This window comes from Ambystoma mexicanum, chromosome 13, assembly GCF_040938575.1.
Source record: "Ambystoma mexicanum isolate Mex_15411 chromosome 13, UKY_AmexF1_1, whole genome shotgun sequence".
NCBI lineage: Eukaryota > Metazoa > Chordata > Amphibia > Caudata > Ambystomatidae > Ambystoma > Ambystoma mexicanum.
The window spans coordinates 637,627,047-637,643,475 of record NC_090938.1 but is presented as its reverse complement, the minus strand read 5'-3'; the positions used below and the strand labels follow the sequence as shown (position 1 = coordinate 637,643,475).

Here is a 16,429-nt window from a genome sequence, read left to right as displayed (position 1 = left end):
TATTTCCTGCCTAACTATCGGATCCCTAAGATGTCCTGGGTACCTCCACGTCCATACCCCTCTATGCCTGGGGCCGAAGTCAATTACCATAGACGCCACTTTATGGTCCGCGATGCTGATGGGACCCGTCAGCACCTCTTGTACCCGGCCCACCAAGCTCGAGGTTACCCAGATGTAGTCAATACTGGATTGAGATCTGTGGACCCCTGATAGGAAGTTGTATCCTTCTTCCTCCCCCTTAATCGCCTGCTACACATCTCTGTCCTGCTCCACGTATTCTATCCTTTAGATCCGCCGACATCACTGCCCCACCTCCCCAACTGGGTGTCCTGACCGGTCCCGATCTCTTTTCCAGGCTATGTTGAGGTCGCCTAGTAAGATGATTTGGCCTTGGGCCTTGTCCTCTAATGTTCCCAAGACCTGCCTCAGAAATTGCTCTTTGCCAGCATTTGGTGCATACACTACTGCTACAGTATACGGGCTGCCCTGATATGTCCATATAGCTATTTTATACCTGCCCTCCTTGTCTCGTATAGTCTCGGAGATCCTGAGGTCCACCTATGTTTTAATAGCTAATGCTCCCCCCCCCCCCCCCCCCCGATTCGTGCAGGATCTGGTCAAATCACCATAATTTAAGGCACAACTGGTCTTTGGGTCTAAGATGCGTTTCTTGTAATCCCAAAATATCCGGGTTCTCTTCTCGTAAATTTTTCTAGCTTTTTCCTTTTAAGAGGGGTATTCAGGCCCCTCACATTATGTGTTAGCCACTTAAGAGTGAATTAATATACCTCGACACTCTGAATACCCTGGGTCCCCCCGGGGTCTCCACCTGTATGAGTCCCCAAGTGGAGAAGCTTTCCAGCCGCCCCCCTGATCCACCCCCCCTGCATCTCATGACGTCAGGTGAGCTCTGTCTTCTAAACCTTGGCCCATGTGCGCGCCCTCCGCTGCCCTGCCCCTCCCTCCCCCGCCCCGCTCCCCCAGCACCCGAAGGGCGTGCCCTTGTCACCCCCTCCTCGGGTATACCCACCTTTTCTGATTCATAGATGGGTGCTCCCCCGCCAATTACTCCCATAGTGGCCCACCACCCTTATAGCATTTTGTAATTTAGGACCCCTCTTGTGCTTCCGCCTCCCCGGAGCATTTCTTATTGCTTTCTGTAGAGGGTTTACCACTCGGCTTCACCCTCCTTCTCTTCTCAACCACTGTTGACCAGGCCCACAGCCTTAATTCTGGTCCAGTTGCTGCAATTTTCCTCCCAGAACTCGTCGGAACGTCGTCCAGGTCAAGTCGGAGTGGCTTGCGCCTTCCTGTAGTGTAGTTATTCGCCTCTGGGCTCCTTCCCACATGAACAGACCAAATGGAAATGTCCATCTGTATTTGATCCCTCTCTTATAGAGTGCCTTAAGAACCGGTCCCATTTGCCGTCTCTTCATCAGTGTACTGTTCGCTAAATCCTGGAACAGTGCGATGCGGTGCTCTTGGTACATGATTGGTTCTCGTTTCCTCGCCTCCCGGAGGACTGCTTACTTTTGGGCGTACCTGGTGAATGCTGCTAGAACGTCTCTGGGTCGTGACTGTGACCCCATGCTCCCTCTGCCCACTCTGTGTATTTGATCAAGCTCGATCTTCTCCGGTGGCGAGATCCCCAAGATCTCTGCAAAATAGATTGGGCTACTCTTTTGTCTTTGTCCTGGACAGTTTCCGGCAACATTTTAATTCTTATATTGATTCGACGGGACCAATTTTCCAAATCTTCCATTTGAATCTCCAGATTGTGCATGGCTGCGTCCAGTCTCTCAATTGCCTCACTACTGGCAGTCACTTCCTTGTCCAGATCTTGCAAGCCTCTTTCCAGGAGGTACGTCCTCTCACCCTGCTGCCGCAGCTCCTGTTTTATTTCCCCCATGGCCGCGTTAAGGTCAGCTCGAAGGAGTTGAAATTGATCATGAAATGTCTTTATGCTGGTTTGCAGGGCGTGCATCTCCCCCCTGAAGTCTTGCCGTGACATTGTGGCTGAGCTTCCCTCTTTAGGTGGTGAGACATTCCTAACGAGGTCCTCCCTTGCAGTCTTGGCTGAATCCCTCACCACCTGCATCGGCCAGATAGTAGGGAGAGTAATAGGAGCTTCTCCTAGGGCTGACTGTCCTCTCCCACTTTTCCCCTTGACTTTCATGGCCATGCCAATGAAGGGATTGACTGCGTGGCACACTGCTCGTCTCACCAAGAACCCACCTCTGCCTGGAGCACCCTGCTTGCCTTTCAGGTAGATGTCAGAGCTCTTCTTCCTGTCGTTCCGTCCTCGCCAACCAGTTCCCTTTGGCCATCCAATTTACCGTCCCACCCCACCGTAGGTTGTGGGGGGATACACTTATCCGAATAGTTCGAGAGAGGTCCTTCTGTGATGGGCAGAGCACCCGTACTTCTGGTGGGGGCCGGGAATGCCAACAGGCCCTGAGGAACGAGATGCCGCAGATTCCCCTCTCAGGACTGGCACCCCTGTAGCTTCTCAATCCAGCGCTCCCCCAAGTCTCTGCCACCAACGTTCCCCCTCCCAGGGGCACTCGCTTCAATATCCGGGGAGAACAGCCCAACAGGCCCCCAGCAAGGCCGTCCTCCGTTCCTCTCCACTTGACTATGCTGCCGACCTAATGTGCGGTCATCCGACAGGCCGCCCCCTCCTCCACAGGGATCAGGCTCCAGCCCAGCGGGGCCCAGACAGCTGCAAGGCCGCCCTCGGTGCCTTTGTGTGGCCTGTTCAGTCCTCTCCGTGCTGCCTCTGGTGCAGGGGGCGCAGGGCAGGTCTCCTCTCCTCACCTGCCCCGCGTCTGCCTCGCCATTTGTGGACTTCGCCGGTGCTCGCAGGGCACCCCTAGTCCGTACACCGCGGTTGCTGCGATCCTGCTCCAACTTCTTCGGGACCCCGGCCGAGCCGCACGTCACCTCTCCTCCTCCTGGGTCCGGGTCGGATCTCTTCCCGGCTGGCCCTGCTGACCCGCAGCTGTCCGCTACGCGCGTCTCCGCCAGGCGTTCCCCAGTCGCCGCAGTGGCCCCTCCTTCCTCGGCGCCAAGACGCTGCGCCTGCCAGGGACCCGGAGCCTCCTCTACACTCGGAAACCAACGCCTCGCCAACTTCTGGGGAGCCCACAAGTCCGGTCCTTCGCTCCAAATTCTGCCGTAGATAATGGGTGTTGGGCCTCCACCAGTATCGGGATCCGGGAGCTCCGCAGGTCGTCTGTTCCCTACGGGCAGCCGTCTTGAATCCAAGACTGCTTTCTTAATAGCCATCACCTCCATCCGGAGAGTGAGTGAACTACAAGCGCTCTCTATCTTAGACCCCTTTGTAACAGTTCACAAAGATAAGGTGGTTCTACACACACACACCCTAGGATTGCACCTAAATTTATTTCAAAGTTTCATGTCAACCAGTCCATAGAACTACCAACGTTCTTTCAGAACCCATCAAACTTGGGAGAGAAGAGCCTGCACACACTTGATGTGCGCAGGGCAGTCATATTTTATATGGAAAGATCTCGCCCACTAAGAAAGACTAATCAGTTCTTTGTCTCTGACGGCAGGAAGAGGAGATGCAGTTTCCAAATCCACTATCTCTAGATGGATTGTCCAGTGCATCGCTCTGTTTCTCTCTTGCTAAGAGAACTTTTCTTCAAGCCTAGAGCACATTCTACTCTAAGCACTATGGCATCCATAGCATTCATTGCAAAAGTTCCCCTTGGGTCCATTTGCAAAGCGGCAACCTGGAGTTCTGTACACACCTTTACAAAACACTATTGTCTAGATGCTCATTCTAGATCCGATTCCCAGGTGGGACAAGCAGTACTAAGACACCTTTTCCCTACTGTTCCTTCTCACAACCCACCTCCAACTCCGGGTGCTGCTCGCTAGTCTATGCACAGCATGTGATTCTAAGCAGATTAACAAACTCATTACTTACCATAAAAGTATTTCTGATGGTTGCATCTGCTTAGATTCACATGCGCCCACCCTTCCTTCCCGCTCGGATGGAAGGAACATGGACGTCCTATTACTTTTCTCCCTTTTCTGTACTCACTGACTTTAGTCATAAGGCTCCCTCGTGGCAGAAAAAATACAATCAGAGGGACCTCGACGCGTGAGGGATTTTGGGTACACTACACGTCACTATAGGGATAGTGTTACAGACACGCTATGCCGACGTCCCCTTTCGACTCTCGAAAGACCAGATGCAATACTCTGTGGTGACCACTGGATGTTGGACTATATATGCACAGCATGTGAATCTAAGCAGATGCAACATCAGAAATGCTTTTACGGTAAGTAATGCATGTCATATGAAAAGTGCAAGGCAGGCCTTCTAAGGAGGCCATTAATTGGGCCAGATTTATGGGTGAATGTGACTTGAGGTTGACTAATGGTTGTGTGGAGGGTGATAAACGGGGAATGGCCACTTGATAGATGGGCAGAAAGTGTGCTACCCTTGACTTTTTGTCACTACCTCTTTATTTCAAAATAGCATCGGTATGGCGATAAATGAGTATAGCTCCAGTGATCATGCCTCAGTCACATTGACATATAAACTGGTAGAGCAAGAGAAGAAACAAATCATGGGGGTGGGGGGCAGTATTGAGGTGAATCATGCGGGCAGTAAGTTGACTTGGTCGGCAAAGAATTTGGATCGGGCTAGAGAACTTATCCTGGCAAGTCAGCCGAACTGGAAGCAAAGAGTGGGTACGAAATTAAGGAATGGTTCTCCAACATCACATGGAAGTTCATATTTCATAAATCGACACAAGTAGCTTGTGAAGGTCAAGTTAGGACAAGCTACCATAGGGTGATTAGAGATAAGAAATGGGCAATGAGTTGTTAAGTGCGAAAGATTAGTAAGGGGAATCTGCCTATTGGTGGCAAAGTAGCCATGATTAAGAGAATCAAAAATAGGTATCGAAACTATATCGATTAGTGGAAACATACTTCCAAAATTGGGGATTGGCAACATCTTGTCAAGGCCTTGCAAGGGTGGTTCTGATTACGCTCACACCAGAATCCATACACCCCTCTAGGGAAATGGGGCAAAAAGGTGCTCTTGTAAGGATAACAAGTTTAATCTTCACAAATGAGGATGGTAGCAAAGGACTCAGCTGCCTGAATGGTCTTCTCCTGTCCCTCTTCCGTTCCTTTCTGCCAGTGGTTTCAGGCAGGGTTTATATAGGCCTGGCTTGCTGTGGTGGTGTCACCAGATCTGGATCATGGCTTCATCCCAATCCATCCTTTTTCCATAATGAGGAAGCTCCAAAGCCTTTCTTCGTTGTCAGCAGTTTTGTCAGAGCATGCTGTTCTACATTTTGCTAGCTTATGCAGAAACACCCTGCTGCTCTGCAGACTTACAAACCTTGAGACCAAGCCCAAGGAGAGAACATTTTTATGTACAACCAATTTTCATTCATTCTATCCATATTTCACTCCTCCTGTTAACTTTTTCTGGGTCCTGTAGTTTCCTCCATACTTAAGATTTATAATTTATCCCATTTTGCATTTTGTCGCACAGAAAATGCGATTCCTATTTTTCTCCAGCATGGGGTCTGGCATGGATTCACATGCTCATGAATATTCCCCGTCGTCGGGCTGGGAATCCTCGGTAAAGAAAAAACCAGTATCAGTTTCGTTTCTGATCTGTCTTTCGTAGTAATAACCAATCACTGGTCTCTGCGTCATACTGATCACAGCCAATGACTGCCCTCTATCTAAGCACCGCCTCTGGCAGCCATCTTCAGATTTTTACCGCACGTTCATGTGTTGGGATCCTCGTGCTATTGCTCTCGAGCGTTAGTGCTATTTTTTTCACGTTTTTTCTCAAAAACTTCGTTTTTTTCGGTCAAAAGAGCCTCAAGCTCCACCGATTCTCCATCCGATCAACGGGGACCCGTGTCGGATTCGTCTGCGCCCCTCAAGGGTGAAGATTTCGTCGAGCTACGCTTTTGGAGGACTCCAGAAGTTTCTCAGGCCCGGTCATGGCCCAGGAGAAGGGAAGCTGGACGCCCGGAAAGCTGTTCAGGGTCTGCCCTGGATGCCAGCTGCAGAATGTCTTCAAGGAGGACGAACACTCTTTTTGTCTTTACTGCCTACATGAGGACAAGACGCACGTGGAGAAGGACTGTGCGTTTTGCGGCAACATGTCGGAGCGGACCATGAAGGACCGCCATCAACGTCTCGCCAACTGGCTGGAAGGGAAGAGCCCGTCCGGCGAGAGGAAGAAAGCCGAGCGGTCGTCTAAGACCTTTGAGGACGCCCCGGCGACGGGGGTCCAACATAAGGCCAAGCACCGCGAGTCCGCTGGCACCGGGAGCGCCGAACGGTCGGGCTCTACGGGCGCCAGGCAGGGCGCACCCTCCCCGGCACCATCAACCACGAGCCAACGCTCTGGGTCGGGTAAGAGGAAGGCCGAGCACCCGGCGAAGCTCCTGGAGAGGCCCCGGTCGAGCTCGAAGGCGGAGGGGGAGCGAGGCAGTGTCCCCCCCCCCCTCAAGGATAAGGCGGTGAGCGCACCTAAGGTGGTGAAGGCCTTAATCCATCCGGCCAAGCCCTCTATCGAAACTGTCGCTGCGGCCCTGGCTCAGCCTGTGGAGGCTACACCAGTGGTGGCGACCTCGGGGCTCAGAGTCTCCCTGCCACCTCGGAGGGAGTCCTCTTTTGTGCCCATCGATAGGACCCCTGTGGGGAAGAAAAAGGGGGGGCAGGGCGTCGTCGTAGATTCGGCCTCAACCTCGGAGGAGGAGCTGGTCGAAGTCTTAAGCCACGGCCTCGGCGTGGAAGAAGACCGGCCCGTCGGGATGGATCCCGACGCAGGTGACGACGACATCGTCGAGGGTACCGACGGGGCCCCTGATCGCCCGTCTGATTCCCCTCTGCCAGCGCCGCGAGACAACTCGGCGGCCATTTTGTTGGCTATACAGTCCTTATGCTCAGAGATAAGGACGAGACTACCGTTGCCGACGGAACCTCTCCCGTCGGGACCCAGAACCGGGACCTTCTGGTGTTCCCCCTACCAAGAAAAGAAGGATCCACCCTCCGCCTCCTTTTCAGCCGTCGCGCCCCTTCCAGCCCTCCTCCCCGTCCACCCGAGGGGATGATACGGGGACTGACACGGCAGCGACGGGTACGGACGACTAGGTATACGACGAGGATGTACCGTCGTCGCCTCCCACCAGGGCTTCTCCGCCCGACGAGATTGGATCGTTCCACTCCATGATCACCAGGGCATCCGAGCTTTTCCAACTCTGCCCTGAGGAGAAGAAGGAAGGTTTCCTTTATCAGCGGCGCGAGGCCAAGAGGAAGACGGTCCTCTCAGTGCCTCTATTGGACGACATTTGGGATGAGGGCCTCACCCTCCTCAAGAACCCTTCCACGACGCCAGCTAGAAGAGACCGGTACGAGAAGAAGTACCGGGTCCCGGACACGGCCCCCCTGTGCCTCCGGGCGCAGCCTACCCAGGACTCCGTCGTCTCCGCGGCAGCCAGGAAAAAAGCGGGGGGGGGGGGTGCGGCCTCCACATCGACTTCCCCACCGGACGGCGAGGGAAAGAAATTGGACGCTATGGGACGCAGAGTCATCTCGTCTGCGGCGACGACGATTAAAGCGGCCAACGCCTTGGCTATCGTGGCCCGCTACGACAGGGAGCTCTGGTACAAACTGGCTCCCCTGCTGGACTTCTTGCCAGACGACAAGAGGGCAGAGGCCCTGGAGATCCTGCAGGAAGGTGAGGTGGCTTCGGACCACGCCATTACCGTTGCGACTGACATCGCCGACACTGGGTTCCGCCAGTTGGGCAACAGCGTTTGCCTTAGGCGGCGTGGATGGCTCAAGGCTACGGACTTCCGTCAAGACGTTCAGACCAGAGTCCTGGACATGCCCTTCGATGGGAACAACCTGTTTGGGAAAACAGTGGACGATTCCCTTCAGGCCATTAAAGCGGACACCGAGACGGCCCGGGCCCTTGGAGTTCTGCAACAACGACGGACGCCCTTTCGGAGCAGCGGAGGCAAGGGCGCCTCCAAAAGTTCCGGCGGCGGTTTCTCCACCTACCGTCAAGCGGCCCGCTCGTCGGCTCAGGAGGCCTACAGAGGACGAGGCAAGTCTGGTGGACCCCGCCGTCGTCGCCAAGGAGGTCAAGGCGGCAAAGCCTCGTCGAAGCAGGATTGAACCGGCCGTGGGGTCGGGCCCTCACCGAAGCACCCCGGTGGGAGGCCGGCTGGCGAGCTTAGTCAGCGTGTGGGAGTCCATCTCCACCGACCGTTGGGTGCTGGACGCCTTGGTCCGGGGCCACGCGCTCTAGTTTCAAAGAAGGTGTCCGCGCGTCCCCCCCGTGGCCAGGAAAGAACTTCACGTCCCTCAACTTCTCCTGGAGGTAAAGGCGATGCTCAGGAAGGGCGCCATCGAACTCGTCCCTAAGAGGCTTCGGGGCTCCCGAGTTTACTCGAGATAATTCCTCATGAAGAAGAAGACGGGGGGATGGCGCCCCATCCTGGACCTGCGACGTCTGAACAAGTTCATCAAGACGCAAAAGTTCCGGATGGTCACCCTCCAGCACGTCCTGGGTCAGCTGGAGGAAGGAGACTTCCTGTCGTCGTTGGATTTGGAGGATGCCTACTTCCATATTCCCATCCTAAAGGGGCACCGAAAATTCCTCAGGTTTGTGGTCCAAGGGCGTCACTACCAGTTCAAAGCCCTCCCCTTCGGACTACGGTCGGCACCCAGGGTATTCACCAAGTGCCTTGCACCGGTGGCGGCGCAGCTGCGCCGCGAGGGGATCCACGTCTACCCCTACCTGGACGACTGGCTCATCCGAGCCAAGACGAGGGAGCTCGCCGTGGATCACACGGCAAGGACCGTCCGACTTCTCACGGACCTGGGATTCTCCGTGAACTACGCCAAGTCTCACCTGGTACCCGCGCAAAACGCACTGTTTCTGGGAGCGAAGCTCGACAGTGTCCCTTCTGGCCTCCCAGTCGGAGGAAAGGACCAGGTCCATCCTGGGCAAGGTACAGCGGATGTTGGTTTCCGACGCGACCAAGGTGAGGTCCAGCAAGTCCCTCCTCGGAATGATGTCTTCCTGCATCTACCTCATTCCCATGTGCAGGCTCCGGATGCGCCCGTTGCAGGAGTTCCTGGACGCGCGCTTGATCCAAACGACGGGCAGCTTCGAGCAGAGGATCACACTCGACGAGAGTTTCCGCCGAGCGGTCCGGTGGTGGGGCAACCGCACGCATCTGACGGCGGGCATGGACTTCCAGACCCCAGACCACCAGGAGACAGTGACCACCGATGCCTCCCTGGAAGGGTGGGGAGCGCACACCGAAAATCTGCACGCGAGAGGCCTTTGGCTCCCGACGGAGAAGTCCCTCCATATCAACGTCCTGGAGCTCCGTGCAGTGTTCTGGGCCCTCAGGTCCTTCCTTCCGTCCCTCAAGGGCAAGGTGGTGAGGATCTTCACCGACAACAACACCACCACCATGTTTTACATCAGGAAACCGGGCGGAACCAGGTCCCCAGTGCTGTCCAAGGAGGCGCAGGACCTGTGGCATTGGGCTGTCGCCCAAAGGATGTTTCTGGTGCCGTTTCATCTGGCAGGGATAAAAAACACCATCGCTGACTCACTCAGCAGGGAGCTGCGCTCGTGCCACGAGTGGGAACTACGGCAGGATCTAGTGGATCGCCTCTTCCGACGGTGGGGCACACCCCAGATCGACCTGTTCGCGACGGCGACGAACTCCAAGTGCCGGAGGTTCGCCAGCAGGTTTCCCCAGGCGAGGAGCATGGGCGATGCCTTCTCGTTCCCCTGGGAGGGCCTGTTCCTCTACGCGTTCCCTCCTTTGCCACTGCTAATCCGGCTCGTCAACCAGCTCAAGAGGTCACGGTGCAGGATGATCCTCGTCGCACCTGCGTGGCCGAGGCAGATATGGTTCCCGGACCTTCTGGACTTGTCAGCGTCCCCGCCAATCAAGCTGCCGGTGGACGCGGATCTTCTCTCCAGGGAAGGAGGCGCCATCCTCCACCACGACCCGAAATCGCTGAACTTGCAGGCCTGGCTCCTGCAGCGCTAGAGTTTGGAGGATACGACATACCGGCCGACTGCAGAGAGGTTCTTGCAAAGGCCAGGGCGTCCTCGACTCTTAAATGCTACGGACACAAATGGAAGAGGTTCTCTGTCTGGTGCCACGCACAGAAGATTAACCCTCTACGGATTACGGCTCCCCAGGTACTGCCGTACCTGCTGACGCTGGCCAAAGCTGGACTGGCACACGCGTCCATCAAGATTCATCTTGCTGCGATCTCCCGATACACCAGAACCACGGGCCGGACGTCCTTGTGGTCTCATCGTCTGGTGAAAGTGTTCATGAAGGGACTGTTCAGATTGTTCCCGACGGTGAAGGCTCCGGCCCCGGCGTGGGAGCTCAACGTGGTGCTGACCAAGCTCATGGGACCTCCGTTCGAGCCTCTGCACTCGGCCCCGTTGAAGTTTCTGTCGTGGAAAACAGCGTTTCTTGTGGCCATCACCTCCGCACGACGGGTGGGAGAGATCCAGGCCCTTTCCTGCAAGGCCCCGTACTTGACTTTTCACGACACGAGGGTAGTGCTCAGGACGCACCCCTCCTTCATGCCCAAGGTACCGTCGGACTTCCATCTCAACGAACCCTTGGTGTTGCCTGTGTTCTTCCCGTCGCCTTCGTCGCCGGCTGAGAGGACTTTGCACTCGCTGGATGTGGCTAGAGCGCTGAAGTTCTACGTGGACGGCACGAAGTGTTTTCGGAAGACGTCACAACTCTTTGTGAACTTTGGACCTGTCAATCAGGGGAAGGCTCTCTCGAAGGCTTCCATTTCCAGATGGCTCTCCGGCTGTATCATGTACTGTTATCGGTTGGCAAACCGACCGCTGCCTGGCTGTCCGAGAGCCCATTCCACCAGAGCGATCGCAGCTACCACGGCGTTCCTTTCTGGTGTGCCCCTGCTGGACATATGCAGGGCTGCTACGTGGAGGTCGACGCACACCTTCACGAAATTCTACTGCGTCGATCGGGATTCCAGGGAGGAGTCCAGGGTCGGCCAAGCAGTGCTGCGCAACCTGTTCGCCTGAGGTGAGCCTGGTGAGGAGGTAAGATGCTTAATGTTGAGTTTGATGTACTGCTTAATGTTGAGCCGTTGCCACCTCCCGTGGTTGTGCATGTGTGTACTGCTATGTATTCTTTATTCATGAGCATGTGAATCCATGCCAGACCCCATGCTGGAGAAGGAACAAGTTACTTACCTGTAACTGTTGTTCTCCAGCATGGGTCTGGCATGGATTCACATGCGAACCCTCCCGCCTACCCCTCTGCGGCTCTTCACTTGGTCATACTGCCACTTCACGTGCTTCCAAATCTGAAGATGGCTGCCAGAGGCGGTGCTTAGGTAGAGGGCAGTCATTGGCTGTGGTCAGTATGACGCAGAGACCAGTGATTGGTTATTACTACTAAAGACAGATCAGAAACGAAACTGATACTGGTTTTTTCTTTACCGAGGATTCCCAGCCTGACGACGGGGAATATTCATGAGCATGTGAATCCATGCCAGACCCATGCTGGAGAACAGTTACAGGTAAGTAACTTGTTCCTTCTTAAACATCTTTGGACCCTACAGCCTACATTCAGATTCAATCATATCTGGAGACCAACCAGTTACTAGGACTCGGCTTCAGACCCCAACACGGCACCAAAACAGTCCTGATCGACCTGAAGATCCAGATTGATGACCTGAAAGATGAGGGGAAATTCCACTCTTGCTCCTGCTGGATGTGTCCACCGCCTTTGACATGGCTGATCACAAGGTGCTGTGTAAGCATCTTTCAACAGCGGCCTATTTCTCAGTAGAAGTAACAGCATGGATCCAATCCTTCCTAAATGACAGATCAATGAGGGTTTTCTCTTCATCGGCAGTAGCTGATCCATCCCCATCCCCATATCCTACAGAGTTCCACAAGATTCTTGTGTATCGGCTACTATGTATAATGTGTTCGTTAAACCATTGTTTGATGACCTAGACTATCTGGGTGTCACCTACACTAACTATGCAGATGACAGCCAGATCCTCATACCTCTGACAGGCAACTACGACAAAGATCTTGCTCTGGTTAATAAAATCTACCTCCTGATTCAGGCCTGGATGGCCACACATGGTCTGTTTCTGAATGATCAGACTGAGCTGCTCCTCCTAGCCACACCTGCCAATCGGAAGAAACTGAGCGATCAATACCGTTCCTTCAACATTGATGGTAATGACACCAAGGTGGCAAAAGAGGTTAAAAACCTTGGGTTTTTACTTCGACTCCTCCCTGAGTCTGTGTAAACAGGTCAGCGCTACGGCCTCAGCGACAGCATACACATGTAAGCTCATCCACGCCTGCAAACCCTTTCTCTCCACAGAAGGCTGCACCACATTGGCCAGAGCTCTAATATTAAAAATTGACAATTGCAATACAATGTACCTAGGTGCCAGCAAATACCGTTGACAAATTCCAGATCTTGCAGAACGCTCTCAGAACTGCCCTAGGCATATCAAGAAGACAACACATCGCAGGATTCAGACGTGACGACAAATAGCTCTCCAAGGACCGAATACAACGCAAGACAATCTCTCTGGCTCACAAATGTCTCAACTCAGCCCCCCTTTATCTCACTGAAATATTTATCAAACTCCACACGACCCACCAGGATGGCTTATTCAGGATGCCTAAGAGTCCCCAGGTTCAAATTAAAAAAAGCAGTTGGTAGTAGCTCCCCAGTCATGGCTGCTCAACTCTGGAACTCCCTACCCCACCTCCTTAAGAGCTGACCAATCCTTCTACAAAACTCGGGAAAAATACGAAACTCTGGCTAATCTCCAAAGACATGCCACAATAAACTCTGCCAGTTGTCCTACCAGAAACCGCATATAGCAACACCTGTGCCGTCTCTAGCTCATTGTGCAATGCCCTTCTAAATATGTTCCATTTTTGATGCCCTTTCGTCCCCTTCTGTTTATTCTTCTGTATTTAACACTGTATTCCTACATATTGTAAATAGAATTTGTATATTCCTGTGTGCTGCCTTGTTTTAACAAACTGTATATCCAAAACTGCTATAGGCGCTGAAATTAGTAATCTGTGGGAGGACACAATCTATTAGAAAAACAAGTTACTTACCCCTGGTAATGTTCCTTCTGACGGATGTTCCTCCCATGGATTCTGCATTGCCCTCACAGCCTACCCCTCTGTGCACATTTGTGTTACTCTTTCATCTCCCATGCAGATTATTTAATTCCTGAAGACGGCTGAGCAGATAGATGGAAAAACTAGAAACTAAGGCAACGGGGTTCAATGCGTGCTATTTATGCGATCTTCATAATGTCTAGATGCGTTAATGGTAACCATTGAGAACATCAGCGAAAAGATTTCAGACGGCAGAGCAGGATAAGATTATATCTAAAATGAGGAATCCGTGGGGTTGCGGGGGACATCCATCAGAAAGAACATTACCAAGGTTAAGTAATTGGTTCTTCTTATAAAGTACCCTTCCTTAGCAATCACATCAATTAGAAAGGTTAGTGAGTTACGAACCGTTTCAGTGACTGAACCCTTTTAATAATGCGCAAGCATAACATGTTAAGAACACACCCTAGATGTTCACCGAAATTAATTTCCAAATTCTAGGTCAATCAATTGAGCTACCAGATTTCCTTCAAAATCCTCAAAGCATAGAAGGGGCTTTACACACACTAAGTTCGTTGATCTACTATCTCGACAAAAGTAGACTTAGGAAAGCAGACCAATTTTTCAGATCCATGGCAACCTGTAGAGCAGTAGATGCAGTAACTAAAGCAACCAGCACAAGATGGATTGTAAGGTGTATTAAATGTGCTCTGGCAAACTAAACACTCCCATTTACCTTTAGGGCGCATTCCTCTAGGGGTCTGGGAGCAACCTCAGCTTTTCTCGCTAATGTCTGTCCATTGGAAGCCATTTGCAAAGCAAACATGGCGTTTAGTGCACAATTTCACAAAACACTATTTTGTTAGAGACACAAACAAAAGAAGATTTTCAGGTGGATTAATCCATTTAAAAAACTTAATTTGTATCTGCTCCTTCCACTCACCCACAGCACCAGGGAATGTCATTTGCTAATCTATGCAAAGCTTGTGAATCTAAAGAGATTCACAAGCCCCAGAAATCGTAATCCTCTCTGTGGCTTGTATCTGATTACAATTGCATGCACCCAACCATTCTTTCCACTTGGTGGTAAGAGCATATAAAACACCACTTACAAAGATTCTCACACACAGCCGGAAAACAATCAGAGGGCGTAAACACGTGCATGGTCATGACTACCCACACACGTAGAGGAGGGGTAGTGCTGCTGGTAGACCCTCATTGATGCCCATTTTCGATTTTGAAAACAAAAGATGTAATACTCTGCGCCTGCCACTAGATGGCGGTCTATGCAAAGCATGTCATTCTAAGCAGATAAAAGACACACTTTTAGTAATGTTTGCCATGTTCTGCATTGCACACACAACCCTTACAAACATCCTGTTGGAAAAAGACAAATCGGAGGACGTCGAAGCTTCAAGGATCATGGGTGCTTCTACATGTAGGATAGAGATACTATGACTGGAACCGACCTAGTTTTGAACTTTGAAAAAAACCCACTAGATGGCAATCTATGGGAAAGCATGCAATTCGAAGCAGATGCAAGCCTCAGACTATTATTAAGTAATGTGTCCAATATGCGCACGCTGTTTATCTTAAAAGCAATGCTGTGCAATCTGCAGATAGGTTATAATTGCTGTTCTGGCTGAATTGCTGTTATTCTGGGTTCTGCTGATAGTTTCAACACAAGATTTAATGCTTAGTAACCAGAATACACAAGCAACTTGTAGGAAATATATTACCTCAATCTTTCTCCTGTAATTTCTGTTGCATGCTGGACTATTTGGGGTACTTGCCATTTGCAACCTTTTTTAATGTACGGGGTTAATGTGTGTGTTGTGCAAGGTGTATTATGAAATCTCTGAAGCGAAATGCAAAGCCACTGTAATAGAGCACAATAAGATTAGAAACTTAAAGCTTTGGAAAGTTGGCTTATTTAGGATCTAGAAAACTGCAATCAAATGCTGAATATGTAATTGAAGATTATGCAAGTTTAGAAATTTTACGTTAGCAATTCACTATTTAGGTTGTGCCTGCAGAAATCATTGCCAATACCACCAGTTCTCAAACTAAGGGTTATGCGTGAACCCTTGGATAGTCCACACCTGAGTGCTGACTGCTGAGAATTTAAAGCCATGGTAAATTGAACATATGCTTGTTCCCGAGGCAAAACCTTTTCCAACTTGCATAAACGTGCCCTATTACAAATCAAGGTGGTTGAAGACCACTGGTATGAACGAGGTGAGCCAAGTTATGAAAATGTCCGCCCTGTGTAAACTATATTTTTATTTGCAGATCGCTCCTCCTGAGACCCCAGATTCCAAGGTACGCATGGTGATAATCACTGGACCCCCGGAAGCACAGTTCAAGGTAGCAGTTTTCTTGGTGCCGTTTTTGTTTTGCGATTTCTTGTTTCAACGTAATTGGTACATTTGTACAGCTTGTGTTCAACCCCATTTAGTGGATCTTGGAGCTCTAGATGGATAAGATGTCTAGTTAACAGTATCGTCATTAATAATAGTTTCATCCTCTGAAGGGGACAAGGAGCTGAGTGGATCTATCTAATTCAAACCTGTGTCCGGGAGTTCTAATGCAGATACATGTAGTGTATCCATTAATCCATTAAGCTACAGACCATGATTTACAAGCGAGACCATTTTCCATCTTCGTCCACTGGCATGAGGCCCTGAATATTTGATGTCCTTGTGATTGTTTTTTATCATCGGAAAGACTTTTCTGATGCAAATAACTAAGTTCCTCACTCACATCGCAAATCACTCATTGTCGGGGTAACCCAAATCAGTTTCCCTATGTCCTCGCTCTACCTCATTTTCCAGCATGGGGTCTGGCATGGATTTACGTGCTCATGAATATTCCCAGTCAGACTGGGAATCCTTGGTAAAAGAGAAAATCAGTTTCATTTCTGAACTCTTTCTCATAACAACCAATCACTGAGCTCTGGGTCATACTGCCCCCAGCCAATGACTACCCTCTACCTAAGCCCCTCCTCAGGCAGCCATCTTCAGATTTTTACAGCACGTTCAAGTGTTGGGAGTCCTCGTGCTTAGCTCTTGAGCTTTTACTGAGATTTTCGCTTGTTGGAAGAGTTATTTTCGATTATTCGGTCAATCGAGCCCATGTGCTCCATCAACCATCCTTCCGATTAACAGGGACCCGTTTTTTGGATTCTTCAGCACCCCTCAAGGGCAGATTTCG

At 51.5% G+C, this 16,429-nt stretch overlaps 1 protein-coding gene across 1 annotated transcript in view; it reads left to right on the top strand.

Moving 5' to 3' along the window:
• Positions 1 to 16,429, top strand: part of IGF2BP1 (insulin like growth factor 2 mRNA binding protein 1) — a 699,136-nt gene that overhangs the window by 567,623 nt on the left and 115,084 nt on the right. Inside the window, exon 12 of the mRNA XM_069634579.1 lies at positions 15,509 to 15,583. Coding sequence (XP_069490680.1) covers positions 15,509 to 15,583 — 75 coding nt within the window. The remainder of the gene's footprint in view (positions 1 to 15,508; positions 15,584 to 16,429) is intronic.